The 19001-nt window shown below is 40.0% G+C and overlaps 1 protein-coding gene and 1 long non-coding RNA gene across 3 annotated transcripts in view; one reads left to right on the plus strand and one right to left on the minus strand.

Annotated features, from left to right (window-relative positions):
- LOC309649572 overlaps positions 1-19001 on the minus strand; it is a 284234-nt gene that overhangs the window by 10720 nt on the left and 254513 nt on the right. The gene's annotated exons all lie outside the window — the stretch shown is intronic.
- On the plus strand, positions 1490-18659 carry TADA1 (transcriptional adaptor 1). 2 transcript variants are annotated; one of them, XM_082438699.1, is made up of 8 exons: positions 1490-1626; positions 6225-6316; positions 6579-6644; positions 10550-10647; positions 12136-12345; positions 13626-13777; positions 15650-15812; positions 16258-17492. In XM_082438699.1, exons 1-8 carry the CDS (start codon positions 1553-1555, stop codon positions 16408-16410), a joined length of 1008 nt encoding a protein of 335 aa, XP_082294825.1. In that variant the 5' UTR covers positions 1490-1552; the 3' UTR covers positions 16411-17492. The 2 variants fall into 2 exon arrangements, with proteins under 2 accessions (XP_082294825.1, XP_082294826.1); XM_082438700.1 differs by having other exon boundaries at positions 1579-1626; positions 12141-12345; positions 16258-18659.

The raw sequence follows: 19001 nt of genomic DNA on the forward strand, positions 1-19001 counted from the left end.
AGATATATAAAAAAGGACTGAGTCATGTGGTTTGTTATAGAAAGCGAAGTAACTAGAATGCGGAGGGCACACTAAGGGGTGATGGGGACAGGCCTGGGTGTGTGTGAGGTGGACAGGTCAGCTGAGTCCAGGTCATAAGAAAACTTGAATGCCAGGTTAGGGAGTCTGGAATTTGTTCAGTAGTCAGTGGGGAGCCATGGAAAGCATAAGTGGGTAACTACTTTTTAAAAAGTCAAACTTTCTGTAGAGTTTTATGACACAGATAGGAAGACTTTACCTGCCTTGTTCATCTTTGTATCCCCAGGACCCAAAAGATTGCCAGGCGCATAATAGGAATTCACTATATATTTGCTGAAGGAATGGAGAAGCTTGAAGGAGCCTCTGCGGAGAAATCACGCAAGATTTAAAAGCCACTTAGGATTATTTCAAATTTGGGGGAGGCAATTTGACAATATGCACAAAGACTCTTATAAATACTCCTGTCTTTAAATCAGTAACTCTATTTATGGGACTCTGTTCTAAAGTAATAATCCTAAATGAGGAAAAGCTTTATGCATAAAGTGTATTACAATATTGCTTTTAATAGAAAAAAATGGAAATAATCAGCCTAACAATTGGGAAACAAGTTACTGTGTGCCTTCCTCCTGTGGGGTATTTAGTATGCTGTCACCAAAATTATGATTATAAAGACAATGTAATACCAGAGGAAAACATTTCTTTGTTATATTAAGTAAATATAACAAAACTCTACCAAGATGCACAATTGAAGATAGAGTATGATTATAAATTATGGGAACGGGGAATCTCTCTCACTTAAAAGAGTTTTTTCCCGGGGTGGTAACATTTTGTTTTCTTTCTTTTCCTCTTATCCTTCTGTGTATTTTCCTGTTTTTCAAAATTACTTCATTCACTCAGCAAATATTTACTGAGAGCCCACTATGTTCCAGGCACTGCTCTAGGAACTTGGGGAAACAGCAGTGAACAAAACACAAATCCTGTCCTCGCGGAACTTACACATTTTATTTGGAGAAGGCAGAAAATTAACAAGATAAGTCAATTAAGTGGCATGTTAGATGATAAGTGATCGGCAAAAAAAATAAGGCAAAGAAAGAGAATAAAGTCAATACCGCATTTACTTTTTGACCTGGAGAGGGAAGATATTCATCCAGGTAAAAGGACCGAATTCCGAACTCGCGCAGCGGTGAGACTGAGAGCCCGGGATACGCCAGCCCTGCAGGTGACGCTGCAGCCCGGGCCGGGCGGGGCGGGTTTAGGTGGGGCGCGGGAGCGCGAGGTGAAGCGGGTCACGTGATGTGAGGGGGCGGGAGCAGGAGGACCACGAAAACACCGAGTTTGGCTCAGCACTTTCTCTCCAGAAAGGCGGGCGGAGCCGAAAACCAAACAAACGTCTTCTTAGAGCTTGGGGGCGGGGCAGGCGGGAGCAGACGGGAGCAGACGGAGCCTCCAGAGCCGAAGCCTTCGCGGAGTTGGTTTTTCGGTTGCTGGTCGTTGTGGCCGAGAGGTCTGAGGTCGGGCTGAGACGTGGGGAGCAATGGCGACCTTTGTGAGCGAGCTGGAGGCGGCCAAGAAGAACTTGAGCGAGGCCCTGGGGGACAACGTGAAACAGTAAGAACTCTACGGACGCAGCCTCCGGGGTTCCGCGCGGGTGCTCCCCCAGCTTTGGGCTGCCGACCCACCATGGAGTTGTCCCCCGTGGCCGCGAGGCCTGTGCAGCCCTCGCGTAGCGGGTGGCGGGGCCTCTGGGTTTCTCGGGCCCGGGAAGGGGCCGGCGGGCAACCCCGACTCACCCGGCTGGAGGGGCCGGGCCTCCCTGGTTCCCTGCGGAACCTGGCGGGCGCCTTCGCCCGAGGCTCTGCCCTGGGTGGGGCGGGAAAAGCTAACTCCACGCCTTCACGCTCAAGGGCCTGTTGGGCGACTGCGGCCCGTGCGAGGGTGCGGAACGCGTGTGGCTGACTAGCGGCCTGGTCTGAGCCGGCACCGCGCAGGCGGCCCGCTCTCGGAGGGCTTCCTGGAGGCGGAGGCTTATTGAGCGCGGGTGTTGTGGAGGCACTGTCGGCAAGAGCGTGGACAGCAATTTCGGAAGGCAGACAGACCCTCCGGTGAAATAGTCTCCGAACACTACTGCAGTTATAATGATGATAGCAGTAGCAGACATTTACTGAACACCTTTTAAGCGCTCTAAATGTACTATCTCATCTAATCCTCACAACAGAGATGTGAGGTAGGTGCAGTTATCATTCCCGTTTGATAGATGAGAAAACTGAGATTTTGAGAGGTTAAATAACTCTTCAAAGTCATGTCAGGATTGGGGCCCTCGCATCTGATTTCTGGCTGTGATACCTTACAGAGGGTTGCAAAGGACCCCAGAGACTCTCAGACAGACTTTCACCCAGGTTATAGCAGGGGACCGAGTACACAGTCGGGTCAGATGCTGAAATGGCCGAGTGTAAAATCATTAACTCAATACAAGGCTGAAGTCATAGAAGGAACCCTCCGAGGTACAAGGTCGAGTTTGGAAATTTTCAAAACATTGTTATTACAATTTTATTTTTGTAAAATATAAGAAGCAAATTTTAAACGTTTAAAAGTATAAGTCTTGTGTTGTTGCTGCTAGATGGTTTCTGTGACATTCTACATGTTTGCATTACTCAACAGACACTCACTTTGAAATGATGTTTCTGGAGGAGCAAGGTGTTTGGGGGATCTTTCTTTTTCTCCAACACTTTCTCCTTCTCATCTTTCTACTTTTCATTATGGCTGGAGATTGAAGTTACTTAACTTGGATGTCATACGTGATTTTTGGAGTTTTTCCTTCTTGTGAAATTTTGGGGTGGCAGAGTCTACTTTTTTTTTTTTTTTTTAACAATGAACATTTAATTATTTTTTATTTTATGGCTGTGTTGGGTCTTCGTTTCTATGCGAGGGCTTTCTCTAGTTGTGGCAAGTGGGGGCCACTCTTCATCACGGTGCGCGGGCCTCTCACTATCGCGGCCTCTCTTTGTTGCGAAGCACAGGCTCCAGATGCGCAGGCTCAGTAATTGTGGCTCACGGGCCCAGTTGCTCCGCGGCATGTGGGATCTTCCCAGACCAGGGCTCGAACCCGTGTCCCCTGCATTGGCAGGCAGATTCTCAACCACTGCGCCACCAGGGAAGCCCCAGAGTCTACTTTTCATCCTAACAAGATAGATACACAGAATTCCCATGTAAGACTTCTTGGAACACTCATAGTCTAAATGGAATAACTAAGAACAAAATATAAGTTTTAAAAATTATTTTAATATTAGGAACGTTAATAAATCAAACTACAAACACTAGAATTAAAATTTAATCATCTAATCTGTTATTTTGGCATAATTATTTAATTTTTTGTAAACATTCATTCCCAAAGATAAAATGTTCTACCTAAAGTTATATTTTAATATTCATGTTGACTTTGTCTCTTTCCTTGCTTACTTAATTAAAAATTCTTATTTATTTTAATGAGTAAAATTGACTGCTTTTACCTTCATTAATTTCTATAGCTTATTTTTGTAATACTGACAGCTAAAATTTACACTTTTTAAGCACAAAAGACTTTTCACTCGGTTACATGTAAGATGCTTACAAATATTTGAAAGTGAATGTTTCCATGTTAAAATAAACCTGGCTTGTGTGTATAATTGATTGATTAGATGCGATGGTGAACTCTGTGATCCCACACTCCTCACACAAGCTTGGGGTCGCCAGAAATGTTGAAGTTAGCATTTCCTGTTTGGTCTTTAAAGGTCAACACTGGCTATCAAACGTTGGTCAAATAGAGCTGCCAAAGCTAAATTTGGTGCATCTTTAGCTGAATCTCCACTAACAATGCAATCAAAATATGCTTTTGTGCCAGGAACAGTTAATGGTACAGTGTTGTTCTCTATTAGTTTTTTCCATTCTCTCATTGTCTTTTCCCCCTTCTGCTCCTTGAAAAGCGCTTCTTGGTTGAACAGTCTGTGATATTGCTATACAGTAATTTCTCACATTTCCTCCATGAGTAGTTTGCTTTGGTTTGTACAACGTGACCATTTAAATGTGGTCCTTGTTCGTAGGTAAAATATATAATAAGGTGTTTAAGGAACCCAGATATGAATTGCTTTCTATTTATGTAGTGGTCCTAGTGTTCTTTATGTCAGGTTGTGTGCCCATGTCAGCTTGTAGAAAGAAATGAGCTTTGCTGGCTAACTCACTTTGTATAGTAAGTACCCAGTAGAGTTCTGGGTTCAAATGGGTGCCTAGTTTTTTGGATGATTTAGCCATATGTTATTTAATTTTCTCCAGGTATCTCAAGTGCTTCCTAGTCTGACCCATTTATACTCATCACCCATCATTCTCACCTACATAGAGGTTGACTAACTTTGTTTTTGGTATTTTTGAGGAAAACAGTCATTTGTCCATGGCTATACAGCAAGTTAATACAGGGACCAGGACTGGGGAGCGAGTCTTCAACTTGATAGCCAGTGCTGTCTATTTGGGCTAGAAAGTTTGCCACTGGAAAAGATAGACAGCATCATGTTGGCAGAGACTTGCCTTAGTTCTGGAACAAGTTCAGACACTCCAAATATAAATATATTTGCCTCTTTCTTATAAAATAGGAACACAGGGCTTTTAAAATAATGAAGTTTTTCTCATGTTACTATCTTCTTTTGTTGTATAAAATGGGATAGGAAAAGACTTCTGTTTTTCTGTGGAGCTTTATTTCATTTTTTAGTTGTTCTTTTAAAAAAAGCAGGGGGTGGAGCATTTAAGTGTTTGCTGTTGGGAAGTTATTATTGACTATTGGGTGTGACTATCAGGTGAAACATGGTGCCAGGCTCTAGAACTAACACGTTTTGCTGTTGAATGAAATGGGTCTTGGGAAGCTTTAAGATGCCACTAAAGCTACGGGTTTTCTCCAGTGTGGGGGGAAGGGGGGACGAGGTCAAAGCACAGGAACCCAGGCAATTACGTATGTACTTAGCCAGACTTAAGCTAATCTGCATATGGGAGAACAGGAGAAACCCTGCCATGGGTGTAATAGGGCAGTAAGAGCATTAAACCATCTCATTTAGGAACCGCTGCTTTTTTTTTTTTCTTTTTTGTTAGAAACTCAAATGAGCATTAGAAAGTAGCTAATGGTGAATTGAAAGTGATTGTAAAACATACTAAGTAATTTTTAGCCCTGTTTCTTGAAGGAGGAGTAGCTTTCTTCAGCACCGAAACAAGGGGTGTGGATGTGAAAAGTAAAGTATTTTACTCCTGTTTCTAATAATGTTGTTAAGGTATAAAAGATTGGATCCTTTTTTCCTACTAGTTAACTAAAAATTTTTATGATTAGTGGTTGGTTTTCACTTTAAAAACCACTAAGTTTCTCATATGCTCAGGTATTTTTCTTTGTGGCAAGCTGTTTTAGAATCCCATTCAGCCAGGTTAGATTAAAACTTGAGTTCATTTGAAAGGAAAGAGGTCACCCAGAATTGGTATTAATGTCCACTCCTCAGCCCATAAAACACATACACATTTTAAAATATAAATCTTTTTTAAAATTGAGGTGTAATTGACATTTAACTTTATATTAGTCTCAGGGGTACAACATAATGATTCAGTATTTGTATATATCGCAAAATGGTCACCACAGTAACTCTAGTTCACGTCTCTCACCATACATAGTTTAAAAGATTCTTTTCTTGTGATGAGAACTTTTAAGATAATTTTAATAATACTTTAAAATATAAATCTTAAGTGTAGGTTTCTGGTGAGCAGGTCTTTTGGAAGGGCAACAGCGAGAAAGGAAAGGTACAGCAGTGGTTTTTGGCTGGTTGACTCACGAGTCTGATTCTGTGACTACTGCTCAGTCCCTTTTAGGGAGGACTTTCCTTCTTCTGATGGTATTCTGACTCCTAAGTACCTTAAACAGCAGAGATTTATCTTCTCACGGTTCTGGAGTCTAGAAGTCTGACATCCAGGTGTGAGCAGGGTTGTTGTCTTCTGCGGCCTCTCCCCTTGGCTCTTGCCTGCTGTCTCTCTCTCTGTGTCCTAAGGGGGGGTTAGGGCTTCAACGAATGAATTTGGGGGGAACACAGCTCAGTCCATAACACTAGGGAATGCAAAATTTCCTTCCTTCCCTGGGAGTTGAGGCAGATAAGGTGAACTTGGGGAAGAAGCAAAACCTGAGGTTCTTAATATTGTTTCTGCCTCTGCAGATACTGGGCTAACTTAAAGTTGTGGTTCAAGCAGAAGATCAGCAAAGAAGAGTTTGACCTTGAAGCTCATAGACTTCTCACACAGGATAATGGTAAAATAATTATCTGGGGAGTTATTTTACTGTTCTGAAGTTTTCCCAGATTTGCAATAAATTAAAAATTTATTAAAAATTAAAAAAAAATTTTGGTTTTAGTGGTGTGTAAGGTCATTTAAACAATGTGGATATTTAAAATTAAATGTAAAGAATGGCAGAGTAGGGGATATCCAAAGTCCTTAAAAGCTAGACTGAAACAGTGTGTTCCTTATGTTGTAAATATTCTGTATTTGACTTGTGACAATCTTCCCTTTTTCAGTCCATTCTCACAACGATTTCCTCCTGGCTATTCTCACGCGTTGTCAGATTTTGGTGTCTACACCAGGTAAGGGAGTAGAAATACCTCCAGGGATGTCAGTCAGTAAAACCACAGAATGCTGGGCTTACTAGACTTTCACTTCCTTTAACAGACTTGTTTGCAAATGAAATGTTCTTTGAACTGCTCAGAAGAAACATTTTATTGTGTAATACAGATTCTTCTATAGAACCTTTTTAAAGCAGGTGATTTCTCTGTCCTTTCATTGACTTTTGGTCTTTACCCCCCATTCAATTGGATTTAGATTACTTAAATAAATGAGAGGTGAGGAGGAGGGTAGGTGGTCAGGAGGAAGAAGCTGAGGAGTGAAGAGAGGGACTTTGGTGGTTAGGAGAGCGTTTCCATAGATACAGGGAAGGTAAAGTACGTGGAGGGGAAACCACAGCATATGTTGAGAACCTAGACTTTCTCCTCTTCTTAATTAAGTGAGATATTAGCACCTGGAAGGTTGGCGCTTCAGCATGTGTTTGGCAAACTATTGGTGAAGAACAAAGGTAGTGAATAGCAGCATGTTGGGGAGGTACGTGGATGCTAAGTCTGTCACTTCGACCTAAGTAAATAGGTATAGACAGAATGATTTCTTTGTCCCTAATTTTTTGGAGCTTAAGTGGTACAAGTCACCTCTTTCAGTTTTATTTTAATCAGTCAAAAACAAATAACTAAATACGTTAAAACTTTGCCTCATGATAAAGCTTATCCTGGGCTCTTGTTAAAAACTTGAATTTACAGGTACCTCTTAACTGTAGATTAAATTGAATTTTTTGTTGTTTAAAGGGCCTGTGGTGATTCTGATGATCATTTATTAAAAGCCCATGTTTATCTAGAAATGACTAATATTTTGTATCATACCCCTCTGCTAAGCTCTGTTGTAAGATAGAGAATTCAGATGAGATCTCCCAAAGGCCTGTTCTCCACACTCAAAGAAGTCGCCATTGGTGTGAAGAATAATAAACAGTGAGCGTTTGTTTACAGAGATTGGTGTTAGAGAGGGAAGGCTGTTTTCCACCCCTCACCACACCCCTCACTGCACATCTTACACTGTGTCACATTTCTAATGTTTTATTTAATTTAAATTGAAGTGGACTTTTGCCAGTTAGATCTAAAGATAATCCACTTCATTGTATAAAGTTTAATTTGATCAGAAAAGCCAACATTGTGAGGATTAGATCTTACTTTTTAGGTAGGTATATTCTAAAGTGCCATACACCCAGAAGGTTCAGTGGGATGATCGGAATAAAAACCTTGGTTGATAGGAGTCAAGGGGCTTGGGTTCAAGTTTAGGTTTTGCCACTAGCTTAGATAATGTAGTTAATTATTGAGTGTTCTTAGCGTCCACATTTATAAAATAGAGACAGTAATATCTACCCTGCAGGATTATAAAAAAAAAAACAGATGAAAGAATATGCAAAAAGTACTCTTAAAAATAAAAAATGCCAAACAAATACGAAGTGGTATTAGTATAGGTGGCTGATTTTAATTAAATAAAGCCTTTGATATTCTTGGATGTTTGTTGTTGGTTAAAAATAAATGAAGAAACATTGGAATTTAGAGACTATTTCTCAAACACCCAAAATATCTTCCCTTAAAATGAAATTAATATTTGCTTGCAACAAAGAGGTGATTTCTATTAAAAGTAAAGCATAGAAATACAGTTTTTTGTACTTTAATAATTGTGGTTAGGTTGGTTACTGTTTTTCTAAGTCCGGCAGGAAGGATGATTTTAATAATGTTATTTATTGAATACTGTAACTGCAGTGCCTTAGACGCTTTACGTGCATTATCATTAATCCTCACAACAACTCTTCAGAGGTATTGGCCTCTTTTTTATATGCTAGGAAACAAACTTCAGAGGAGAGAAAACAAAACAAAATAAAAACTTACCTGAGGCCCTCTTCAGCTAGTAGGTAGAAGTGTTGGATCCAAACCAAAATCTGAGTGCTGCCGTGAAGCCCTCCTTCCTTGGGGTCAGAGTCAGCCCTTGCCGTGCTTTGCTTCCTCCCCCGAGGTATTTGGCCACTCAGCAGCAGCATTGCCTAACATCAAGTTCCATTCATCAGGGAAATCATCTAAGAGTGACCGGCCTTACCAGATGTGATCTAGGTGTGCCAAAGACACTTAAAGTGATGGAGAAGAGGAACTTGACTTCCCAAACAGTTCTTTCTTAGCTGAGGAACCAGGAATATTTTTTCAAAGCTTTACAAACTCATTCTTCCAAAAGCATCAAGATGAAATAATGTTTTGCTAGAATGATGGGTGATTTTTTGTTTTCTTTTCCTAAAAAAATTCTTTGGGATATTTTTTTCAAGTGTACTGTAATGAGCTTGTATAACTTTTGATTTTTTTTTTTTAACACTAAACTATATATGTTCATGGTTTAAAAAAAAATAGTACAGAGGGTCTTAGAATGAAAAGCTTCCCACTCCTAGACCAGCTTGTTCTCAGAGACAGCTGCTTTTGTTTTTTGTTCTTCTTATGGGACCTCAGTGGCTCCTTAGAGTGTGCTGAAACATCTTTCTGGATTGACTGGTTGTAAACATCTGTCTTGCCTTATTGCTCTGTGTTTTGTGAGATTTCCTCAATTCTTTCAGCCTTTCTGTCCAGTGCATTCTTTAATTCAGCAATTTTTGTAGCATCGTCTTTGTGTTTTATGGATACCCATCTTCTCAAACGTCTCTGATGATCTGAATTAGAAATTATTCAAGTTCTTTGTGTTGCCTGAATTCTGTATCTCTAGGATCTCAATTTTTATTTATTTATTTTTTTAGTTTGGTCTTTCTTACCATGTTAAGCTTATCACCAAATGTCTGAGAATCCACATTTACGAATGAAGCATAAAACCTGGAGATTGTGCTTTACAGTGAGCTGACGGGAGGCCAGCCATTACAGTGAGGTTCCTCAAATGCCAGCCTGCAGAGAACTGTGCTCTAGGGTACCAACATTCATACCAGCTACCTCAGTAAATCCCAGACATTTTGTTCTATTTAACTAGAGAAGAGTTCTCCATTCTCCTGTCCCTGCCGCCTGTTTATACTGCACTGTATATAGGAGTGAGTGGGGCTGGTTTCATGGGGCCAGGAACTGTCCATGAACTTGGAAGGGCCTGCACTTGGTTTAGTGCTGTACTGTGGTTATCTTGAAATTCTTAACTTTTGAGCAAGGGACTCTGCATTTTTGTTTTGTACTGAGTTCAGTCCTGGGGGTGAGGGAAGGGGTATGTATGGATGACTTTTCAATATAGATCTTCCATTAATCTTGTTTTTAGCTGTACTATCCCTCCTGGTTTCCACTGCGCTCACCTTCTCCAAATCCAGATTCTTTGTGGATATCTACTAGTCAGGCTTATTTACTTCCACCTATTTACCAACCTTGCCAGCTTAGGTCACAGCTTCCAAGTGTCCGCTTTGTTAAGTTGGCTCCTTTTTAGCCCATCTTTGAAATTTGTTGAGAGCTCATCTTGGTCTGCCACTCGTTTTCCTTTTTATCTGTGTTGTGGGTGTGTGCCATTTACTTTTTTCTACTATAATTTTTAGTAGGGTCTTGGAAGAGAGAGGAGACAAATACATGTGCTCATTTCACCATCTTGAACTAGAAAATTCTGTCCTGCTTTTATAATACTACGCTACTAATAAGCAGACAAACACCCAGTAAACAATTAAAAATGTGAAAAACAAATTTGTCTTCCTAAAAGAACAATTTTGGTTACAGCTAGAAAAAAAATGTGATTTGAGAGAAGTTTTGTTTAGAGAAGGAGAATGTTTTGTTTAGAGAAGGAGAATGAGAAGATCTGAATTTAAGCATTTGTTCATTTTCATCATTTGAGCATTTCATACTTTTTTAGCCTAAAGTGAAAACAAACTTAGCAGTTATCAATTGTCATTCTTTTCTCTTATGATTGTTATTTTTCTGTCTTATAGAGGGTGCTGGATCTTTACCCTGGACAGGGGGTTCTGCAGCCAAACCTGGAAAACCAAAGGGAAAGAAGAAGCTTTCTTCTGTTCGTCAGAAATTTGATGTAGGTTGTTCAGTAGATCTTGGTAACGACTGATTTAAGCACTGGTGTGATGGAACTGGCTTTAGTTTTTTAATGAATATTACAATTCTGGTAGTAAAGTTGAAAAAAAAGGGCATGATTTGGGGAGAAAACGGTGTTATTATATTTGAATTTGGTGAAGAGGGCTTCAAAGATTGTGTCTGAATTTTTATTCTAGTTTGTTATTGTGTAATTATTAATATGTTATCATTAGTACCTAATGATTTTTCAGTGATTCAACAACTATGCCTGTGCTCTTTTTCCTCTTAAATATCTTTGTGGAATGAGTAATGTTTCATTATTATTCAGATTGAAGACTTCTGTTCCAAGGGTCCAGGAGGCCCAGAGGCCTCTGGCAGGATGCTGCTGACGCCCCACTAGGCCTTGAGCCTTCTGGGGATCCTCAGAGAAATCTTGGAGGCATTGGGCTATAAAATTTGTAAACGTTTTAGAATAACTCGCTTTTTTTTTTCTGGTTTATATCCAGGGAACAAAGTTTCCCAAAAGTATCCCTTTTATAGATTTGACTGGGTATTGATAGCTTTATTCATTAACATCAACAAACATTTATTTATTTCTACCTTGGCTCTATGTTTTAAGTCAAGAATATTCGATCTGGAGGGCATCAGTATCTCCAGAGAGGTATGCTTGGTTTAAAAAAGCATGTTTGATATAAAATACAGTTTTATACTTACTTGGAAAATGGAAAAACAACAAGTATTGCTTTTATAATACAAACTTCAAACAGGACAAGCCATATTCGCTACAAAATCTTGTGAGTTGGGCTTAAGCAAAAGCTACTGAGGCATATCTCCCACTGATTATGGAGAATATAATTTGGCTATCAGCATCTCCCAGAGGAAGGCTGAGGTTTTATGAGTGGAAAAGATTGGGAAAAACTATCTTTAAAAAAACTAACGACTGTGTCTTAGAAAGATTCTGTGTTGAGAATTGTTAGTAGAAGATAATAGTAAGTAAAGAGTTACACTGCCCTACATTATCTTGGAATATTTGTTATTAGATCTGTTACATTGGTTAGCTAGGTTTTTTTTAGGGCTTTATTTAAGCATTAATTATATATTTTTACTTTCAGAATCTGCTTACTTACAAGTATACTTAAAATACTCTGACTTGTTTGAAAATAGTTTTATATCTTCTCCTTCTCCCCAATTGTTATTTTTAGCACAGAGCCGTATATTCTGTGATTACCGAGGTACTAATTGAATAGAATAAACTGCTGTGCATAGTACTGTTACTCCCCATAACTCATGTCCTCATTATTACTATGTAATGGGTGTGAATCTGTGATTAGTTGTGCATGAGTTACTTTTTTTTTTTTTTTTAACTCTTGTGGTATAGTTGTGGTGGCATTAATTTGTGGGATCTCAGGTCCAATTCATAGGTTACTTTTGTTTGTGTCTTATTACTTGCCACATAATGAATAATTTTGAAAAGTTTTCTTACCCATAGCATAGATTCCAGCCTCAAAATCCTCTCTCGGGAGCCCAGCAGTTTGTGGCCAAGGATCCCCAAGATGATGATGACTTGAAACTTTGTTCCCACACAATGATGCTTCCCACCCGGGGTCAGCTTGAAGGGAGAATGATAGTGACTGCTTACGAGCATGGGCTGGACAACGTCACCGAGGAGGCTGTCTCAGCTGTGGTCTATGCGGTGGAGGTTGGTTTGCTGGTGGCAGAAACACTCTTACACATTGAATGTGACAAGCTTGTGTGAGTTATTCAAAGTTGGTACTGCAAGAAAAGAACTAAAATGTGACTCTGATCTCAGAATTGTCATCGTTGAAAGTTGTTTTCTTTAGAGGGGACAAACATCACAATCCAAACAATTGCTTTCAGTTAACAGACTAAGCTTTTCAGAAAGGTTACTTGCGACATACACTTTGGATGTTTAATTTCTCAACAAGGGGACAGTTTTTAAGCAAAAATAAAAAACAAAATGAGATTGAGAATCCTAAAGATTAAAATCACTTGATGTTGCTGTGGTACGGCATTTGAAGAGCATTATTAGACTTGGCGTCTGAACTGTGGGATTCTTGTCTCAGCACACTCTTTCATTCATTCATTTTACTCATTTAGTTACTCGACAGAACATACACTGGGCTCTAGAGTGCACAGGTACTAACTGGAGACGTTGGGTCATTCCTTCCCATTCTCTGGGCCTCCGTTTCCTTGCTGGTGCCTCAGAGATTATAATAGCTGTCTCATGAAGTTATAAACATTGAATCATAAATTGTACCATGAAGTCCTGACATGAGCTGAGCTTATTGGTAGATTTGAAACATCATCCCCGACCCCAGCACCCCTGTTAATAAGGGTAGGCTGGGACTGGTTCTCTCTCTGTTTTCGCAGACATTCTCTAACCCTCTCTTAGGTACTTGGCTCTCACAAAGGTGAAGAGATATTAAATACCTAACTTTCTGTTTATTTCCTATATATCTTTTGTTTATGTGGCTTTTGAGAGAGCCAAGGTTCTTTTTATGCAAGGATTTTAGTAGATTGGGCACTATAACCAATATGTTCCTGATCGTGAAACATTTTGTACCATTTTAAACCAAGCTTCAAGGTAGTTTGCTGCTTAAAAAAATTACTTATTTTTGTACTTTTATTTAAAGCTATCTGAACATCATTTTTGAAAGAGAGGATCCAATTCAGAGATATAAAAACTTTAATAAATTTCAGGTAGAGCAAGCCCATCCTAAATAGAACTAAATAAAAATAGCACGTCTCCCTTTGCTCTTTTCTGTACCCTCCTGCCCTGGTACGTATGGCTGTGTGGCTCTTTAGTGAACATTCGTTTGGTTTCAGCACTTGTTTGCCTGTCTCACATCTCCATCCACTAAATGCCAGTAAACATTTTTTGGTCAAAGGAAGTTTTATGGTTTGCTTTTAAAGAGGAGTTCATGCTTTTTTTTCTCTTTTTTTTTCTTGTTTTTACAGAATCACCTTAAAGATATACTGACATCAGTTGTGTCAAGAAGGAAAGCTTATCGACTACGTGATGGTCATTTTAAATATGCCTTTGGTAGTAATGTGACCCCACAACCATACCTGAAGAATAGTGTAGTAGCTTACAACAACTTAATAGAAAGGTATATGAAGTTTCTTGTGATTTTTGCATCCATCCTTCCTAATTGGTTACACTACTCTTTTGTAATAGACCACTGTTAAAATTGGTTACTGGGGCTCTGTGCGTCTAAGGTACCTCTGAGAGCAGTATGGTTTTATTTTCTTAAGTTGCATCCTTGCGTGATAACTAGTGAATTCTTTTGGTACTCTTTATATTGGAAGTGAAGTTGTAGAATTTGGCTGCTGCATGCGGTTTAAAGTGAGTGCCCCACTTTCCGAAGTACAGTGGAGTCGTTCCCTGGGGCAGTGCGTCTGGATGCTTCCTGAGGGGCAGCACCTGACTGGTGGGGGGAGTGGGCCGGCTCTCACTCAGGAACGTGACCTGTGCTTGTTGGGTCAAGGTTGGGTTTCTTGGTGGTGGGAGGAGGAGCAGTAGGTGATTCTCCAGGTCCTTATCTGGCTTTTTTAGCTGTAGCTCAAAATAGCGGCCTGTGCTGGGTGTCGTCAGGTTGCTCTTGGCATCCTCTTGTGCAGATCTGGTCTCTCAGCTCCGATCTCTGGAACCTGTCTGTCTGCACTCCACTGTGGGCTCCCAGGACCTCTCTGATGTTCTGAGTCATCCCTCTGAGATGACCTGGATTACCTTCATCCCTGTGTTGTCTCTTTTCAGGGAGAAGAGAGGTAAAGAGATGACAAGGGAGATAAAACTTCAGAGAAAAAAGTGTGATTGGGAAGGCTGGCAGGAGTGATGCTGGGGAAGAACTAATGGGCAGGGAAGGCAGGAGGAGTGATGGTGAGGGATGTGGGGCAGGAAGGCTGAGCAGGGAGTTGAACAGAGCAGACAGTGCTGACACCATGGGGAGGCCGTGGTACTGGTGCCTGTTTCATGGTTCTGAAGACCTTGAGACGGCTCACAGGGCTCATTTGGAAGATCACTGGTGTAAACTGGGTTCACTATTTAGATTGCCATAGGTGAAGATTTACTTTCTCAATCTCATTCAGGCATATCTGTTTGGGATTATTTGTTCTCATTTGTGAGTCATTCTTCTCTAGAGAAAAACAAACCAAAAAGAGTAAAAGAGTGGCCCCTCGTAGCGGGTGAGCACTGGAGCGGTGTGTGAGCCTGTGTGTGACCCTGCCGGGCCTCCAGCTGCCCTCCCCCCCTGCCAGCCTGTCCCTGTGAGGCTCCTGTCTCACCGTCGGCCGCTTGTTTCTCTATCAGCGCTGCCTTTGTCTGCTGCCGGAGCCCACGCTCACGCTCCACTCGTGCTTTCGTTCTAGTTCCCTCCGCACTGTTGTTTCACCTCCTGCATGCTCTCCAAAATTGCATAGGTTATCTCCTACTGTATTACCATACAAAAATTATGTCTGACTTCCCAGCTGATGTTATATCTGGGTTCTATTTTGGGAAATTGGCAAGATCTGGATGAATTTTCTCCACCCTCCATTTTTGCCTGTTGCTTTTTTTGTGCTTTATTTTATTTTCTTGTTATTTTTGATCCTGTTGTCTCCAGTATCATTTACCTACCTCTCCAAGTTGGTTGTTTCCAATTTCATTTTCCTTTAATGAAGGTCTATTATTTTTTTCCAACTAGAAGCTCTTTAAGGGCAGGGAACAATTTTGACTCAGTATCCTGACTTAGTATTTTAGCACTGTGGAGGGAGGAGGGTAAATGCAGTTGCACTGCGTTTTATTTCCAGCCCAGCAGATGGGCTGCCTTTAAAAATTAAAATTATAGACTACTCATGTATACACTGGCTGAAAGATAATTGGATTTCTGATTCACGTTGCGATATATTTTATAAGAAGTATTCTAGCAGCCCATCCCTATTGTGTTTGTTCAGGTGTGTCCATCTTACTTACTGGGAATATTTCTGAAATGTTTTGTTTCCAGCCCTCCAGCCTTTTCTGCTCCTTGTGCCGGCCAGAACCCAGCGTCTCACCTGCCCCCTGACGACGCCGAGCAGCAGGCTGCACTCCTGCTGGCGTGCTCGGGGGACACGCTGCCCACATCTTTGCCTCCGGTGAACATGTACGACCTTTTTGAAGCTTTGCAGGTAACTCTTGCCTCCTTAAGGTTCACCTAGATCTATGGATAGGTTCAAAGTTTCTTCAAGTCTACAAAGATACTCGCTAGCTTTTCCATTTCCTGGCTTTTGTTTTTCAGTTTTTATTGTTTGTTATTAAAGCCATTAATAGTAACCTAATCTTTCAAACCCCGGGCTCAAGAGTCCTTCCTAACTTACCTCCCGCATCCCTCACCTCCCCAGTGAAAGAAAAAAAATCTCCTTGTCCCCTTATTTCTATTTCAGAGCCTTGTTATTTCCTTGTTTTCTTGTTATCTGATTTGGGATTAATTAGGTTCTGGCTTAAAACTTACAGGTTTGTGTGTCTTTTGTGTGAGTGTTTTGTTGATATAAACCTTACTTTCATTTTCTATGTTGGAAAAGTAAGTATACTGAAGTATAATTGGAGACGTGCTGATTTTTTTTTTTATCCCAGGTACACAGGGAAGTCATTCCTACACACACTGTATATGCTCTCAACATTGAAAGGATCATTATGAAACTCTGGCATCCAAATCATGAAGAGCTGCAGCAAGACAAAGTCCACTGCCAGCGCTTGGCAGCCAAGGAGGGGCTTTTGCTCTGCTGAATTAGGATTTGAGGGTGTGGGACCCTCTTCAAATTCATTGATTGTTGAGAATTGAATGTTTTGGGGGTCCACATTTCAAGACTGAAGTGTGTAGAGTAAATATAACCTTTCCTATGGAAATGTGATACTACATTTTGTGTTGCTACTGTGAAGCCATTAACAAATCTGATTTTAATAATGACCCATATCTCTGTGTGTGTGTGTGTGTGTGTGTTCCCAGTTATGGGAATAGGCACTGAGAAAGTCTGTGCCTGGAATGGTGCTGTTCAGACATCTGAGGCCTAGTATCCTGTGGTCTGCATGTGAGGTAGGTGACATTCTAGAACAAAGAAGCTGTTATAACTTAGTCCCCACGATCAGCAGGACATCTGTGTGCTTAGAGACGTCACGTATTCTGTATCTGGCAAGTCTAAAATTTCTGCTTTCCTCCTGAAGACAGAACTGCGCTTTTAACACAGTGTTAAAAATTGGTTATCATTTTTAGTGACCAGTTTTATATATATATATATATATATATATATATATATATATATATATGTATATTTTGTGACCAGTTTAATTTTTAACAGGTATAGGTAGTTGCCTAAAGATTCATTACAACTCCATAGAAAATAAGAGTTAGAAATGCTGTGCTATTAGACAAAATAAAGTCCTTTCTTTAAATTAAAAACCAAATCAAAACAATCTTAGAATGTAATTAACCTTATAAAATATCTTCTCATAACTCGTTTCTTTTATAGAGTTGTTATGCCCAAAGAAGACTTTGATTGGCAGGTTCATCTATTAATTATTCCTATAGACTGTTTTAAGAAGTCCATGTAAACATATTGGATTTATACTTGGTAATTCTCCTATTCCTATGAAATACCTTTTTCTATACTTTCAAATGGCAGTGTTACTAATAACTGTTTGTTTCTTTAGAGATATGTTGCTTTTTAGTCAAGAGGTGTTATTGGTGGATACATTAGAATGTACAGATGGGTTTAAGTAGGTCTGAATAATATATGTATAGATATGTATATATGGTTCAATATCTGGATCTATGTATTTGGTTTTGTACTTTAAATGCAACAAATAAACCTTTTGGGAGAAAAATTTTTTTGTTTGTTTATTAAAGTAAACATATAAGGACTACTGCCTTCTACAGAAATATGAAGAACCTTGCTTTATGAGATCTTAGCAGAGACTTTTCAAAAGAATGTACTAGATGAGAAAGATTAAAAGCAGGTTCCAATTAAGGCATGTCATTTCTTCCTCTTGTGATATGTAGGTTAAGACTAAAAAGAAAAAACAGCCTAGTTTCAGTTCTCGGCACAAGTCTGAAAAGTCCTTTAGAGTTTTAGATAACTCAAGAATTTTTAGGGTTTGTAAGAATTTGAACTAGTATCTAACTGCATATAGTGGTTTTGGTTTGGCCTATCCATGTATCTGAGCCTTAATGCTAAGTATGTGTTAAATTTCATGTGTTCCATAGATGGAGAGGCAGCTAGAAGCCTCAGACATGCCCTGCTGCCCATTGCAGTGGCAGGTTCCATAGAAATCTGTATAGCAGAGGGACCTCCAAACAGAAAAATTCCTCACTACTCTATAGGACCTGGCCTAAATCCCTAGTTGCCTACTCTGGTGGGACCACAGGACACCAGAGGACTCTTTTCGCCTCCCAAGTTTCGGGCCTACACTCCAAGATATGCTTTGCATGCCAGTTTTCCTCAAGCATTATTTTGTACAGTGGAGAGATTGGGTTGAGGGCAAGGCAGTCAGGTAGATAGAGTGATACTTCTTAGGATTTTTCAAGAGAGCCCCTGAGTTCAAATGCCTTGTTCCACCAAAGGTGGTCTCCAGCCGTAGCACCGTGGTCAACTGTGGGATCCTGAGTGCAGTCTCTTCTATAATTAGGTTCTTAAGAAATCATGAGTGCTTATTATCAAGCATCATTTAGAAAAATAACTATTACAAAGAGGAAAAAAGCTACTAGAAACCAGATAATTTCAGGCTTAGAATAAAGCTTAGTTTTCCTGTAGGGATTTCAGTAATTAATTGTCTTTTAGCTGTAGGTGTATCATTGTGCAAAACCAGGTTTGATAAGGCCTGCCTTATTTTCTACCAGGTACCAGAGTGCTGGCTTAGCACACATTCTTATCACCTTTGACACCCATTGCTGGGATCAACCAAGCACACAATTTCTCTAACACTTCTCCCATTGCCTGAAGTGATCACGACGTTCCTGATCGAATTTCACAAAGTGTCTTCTAAATACCTGTGTTTCATCATGTCTTTTGACTCAGACCAAAATGCCTCCAGCCTGAATAATGGTAAGGAAGCTTGGTTTTAGGGGTCAGACTTAGATGCTGTGGCCAACAGATTGGTTCATTTAATTCTCACGGCTTAAAAAAGGAAAAATGTCTAGATTATTCTTGGAGAGTAGATTAATATTTAATTGAATCTACGGGCATGGTAAATTGTCAAGACTAAAAGCACACCATGAAAGGGCATATAGGTTCATCATACTTTCATTTGTAGAGAAATTTATGAAAACAGGACACAAGTTTTCTGTTCATCAAGCTGCTAGCATGTTTCCATCCTTTTAAAAT

Source organism: Balaenoptera physalus (assembly GCF_965194825.1).
Source record: "Balaenoptera physalus genome assembly, chromosome: 1".
Lineage (NCBI taxonomy): Eukaryota > Metazoa > Chordata > Mammalia > Artiodactyla > Balaenopteridae > Balaenoptera > Balaenoptera physalus.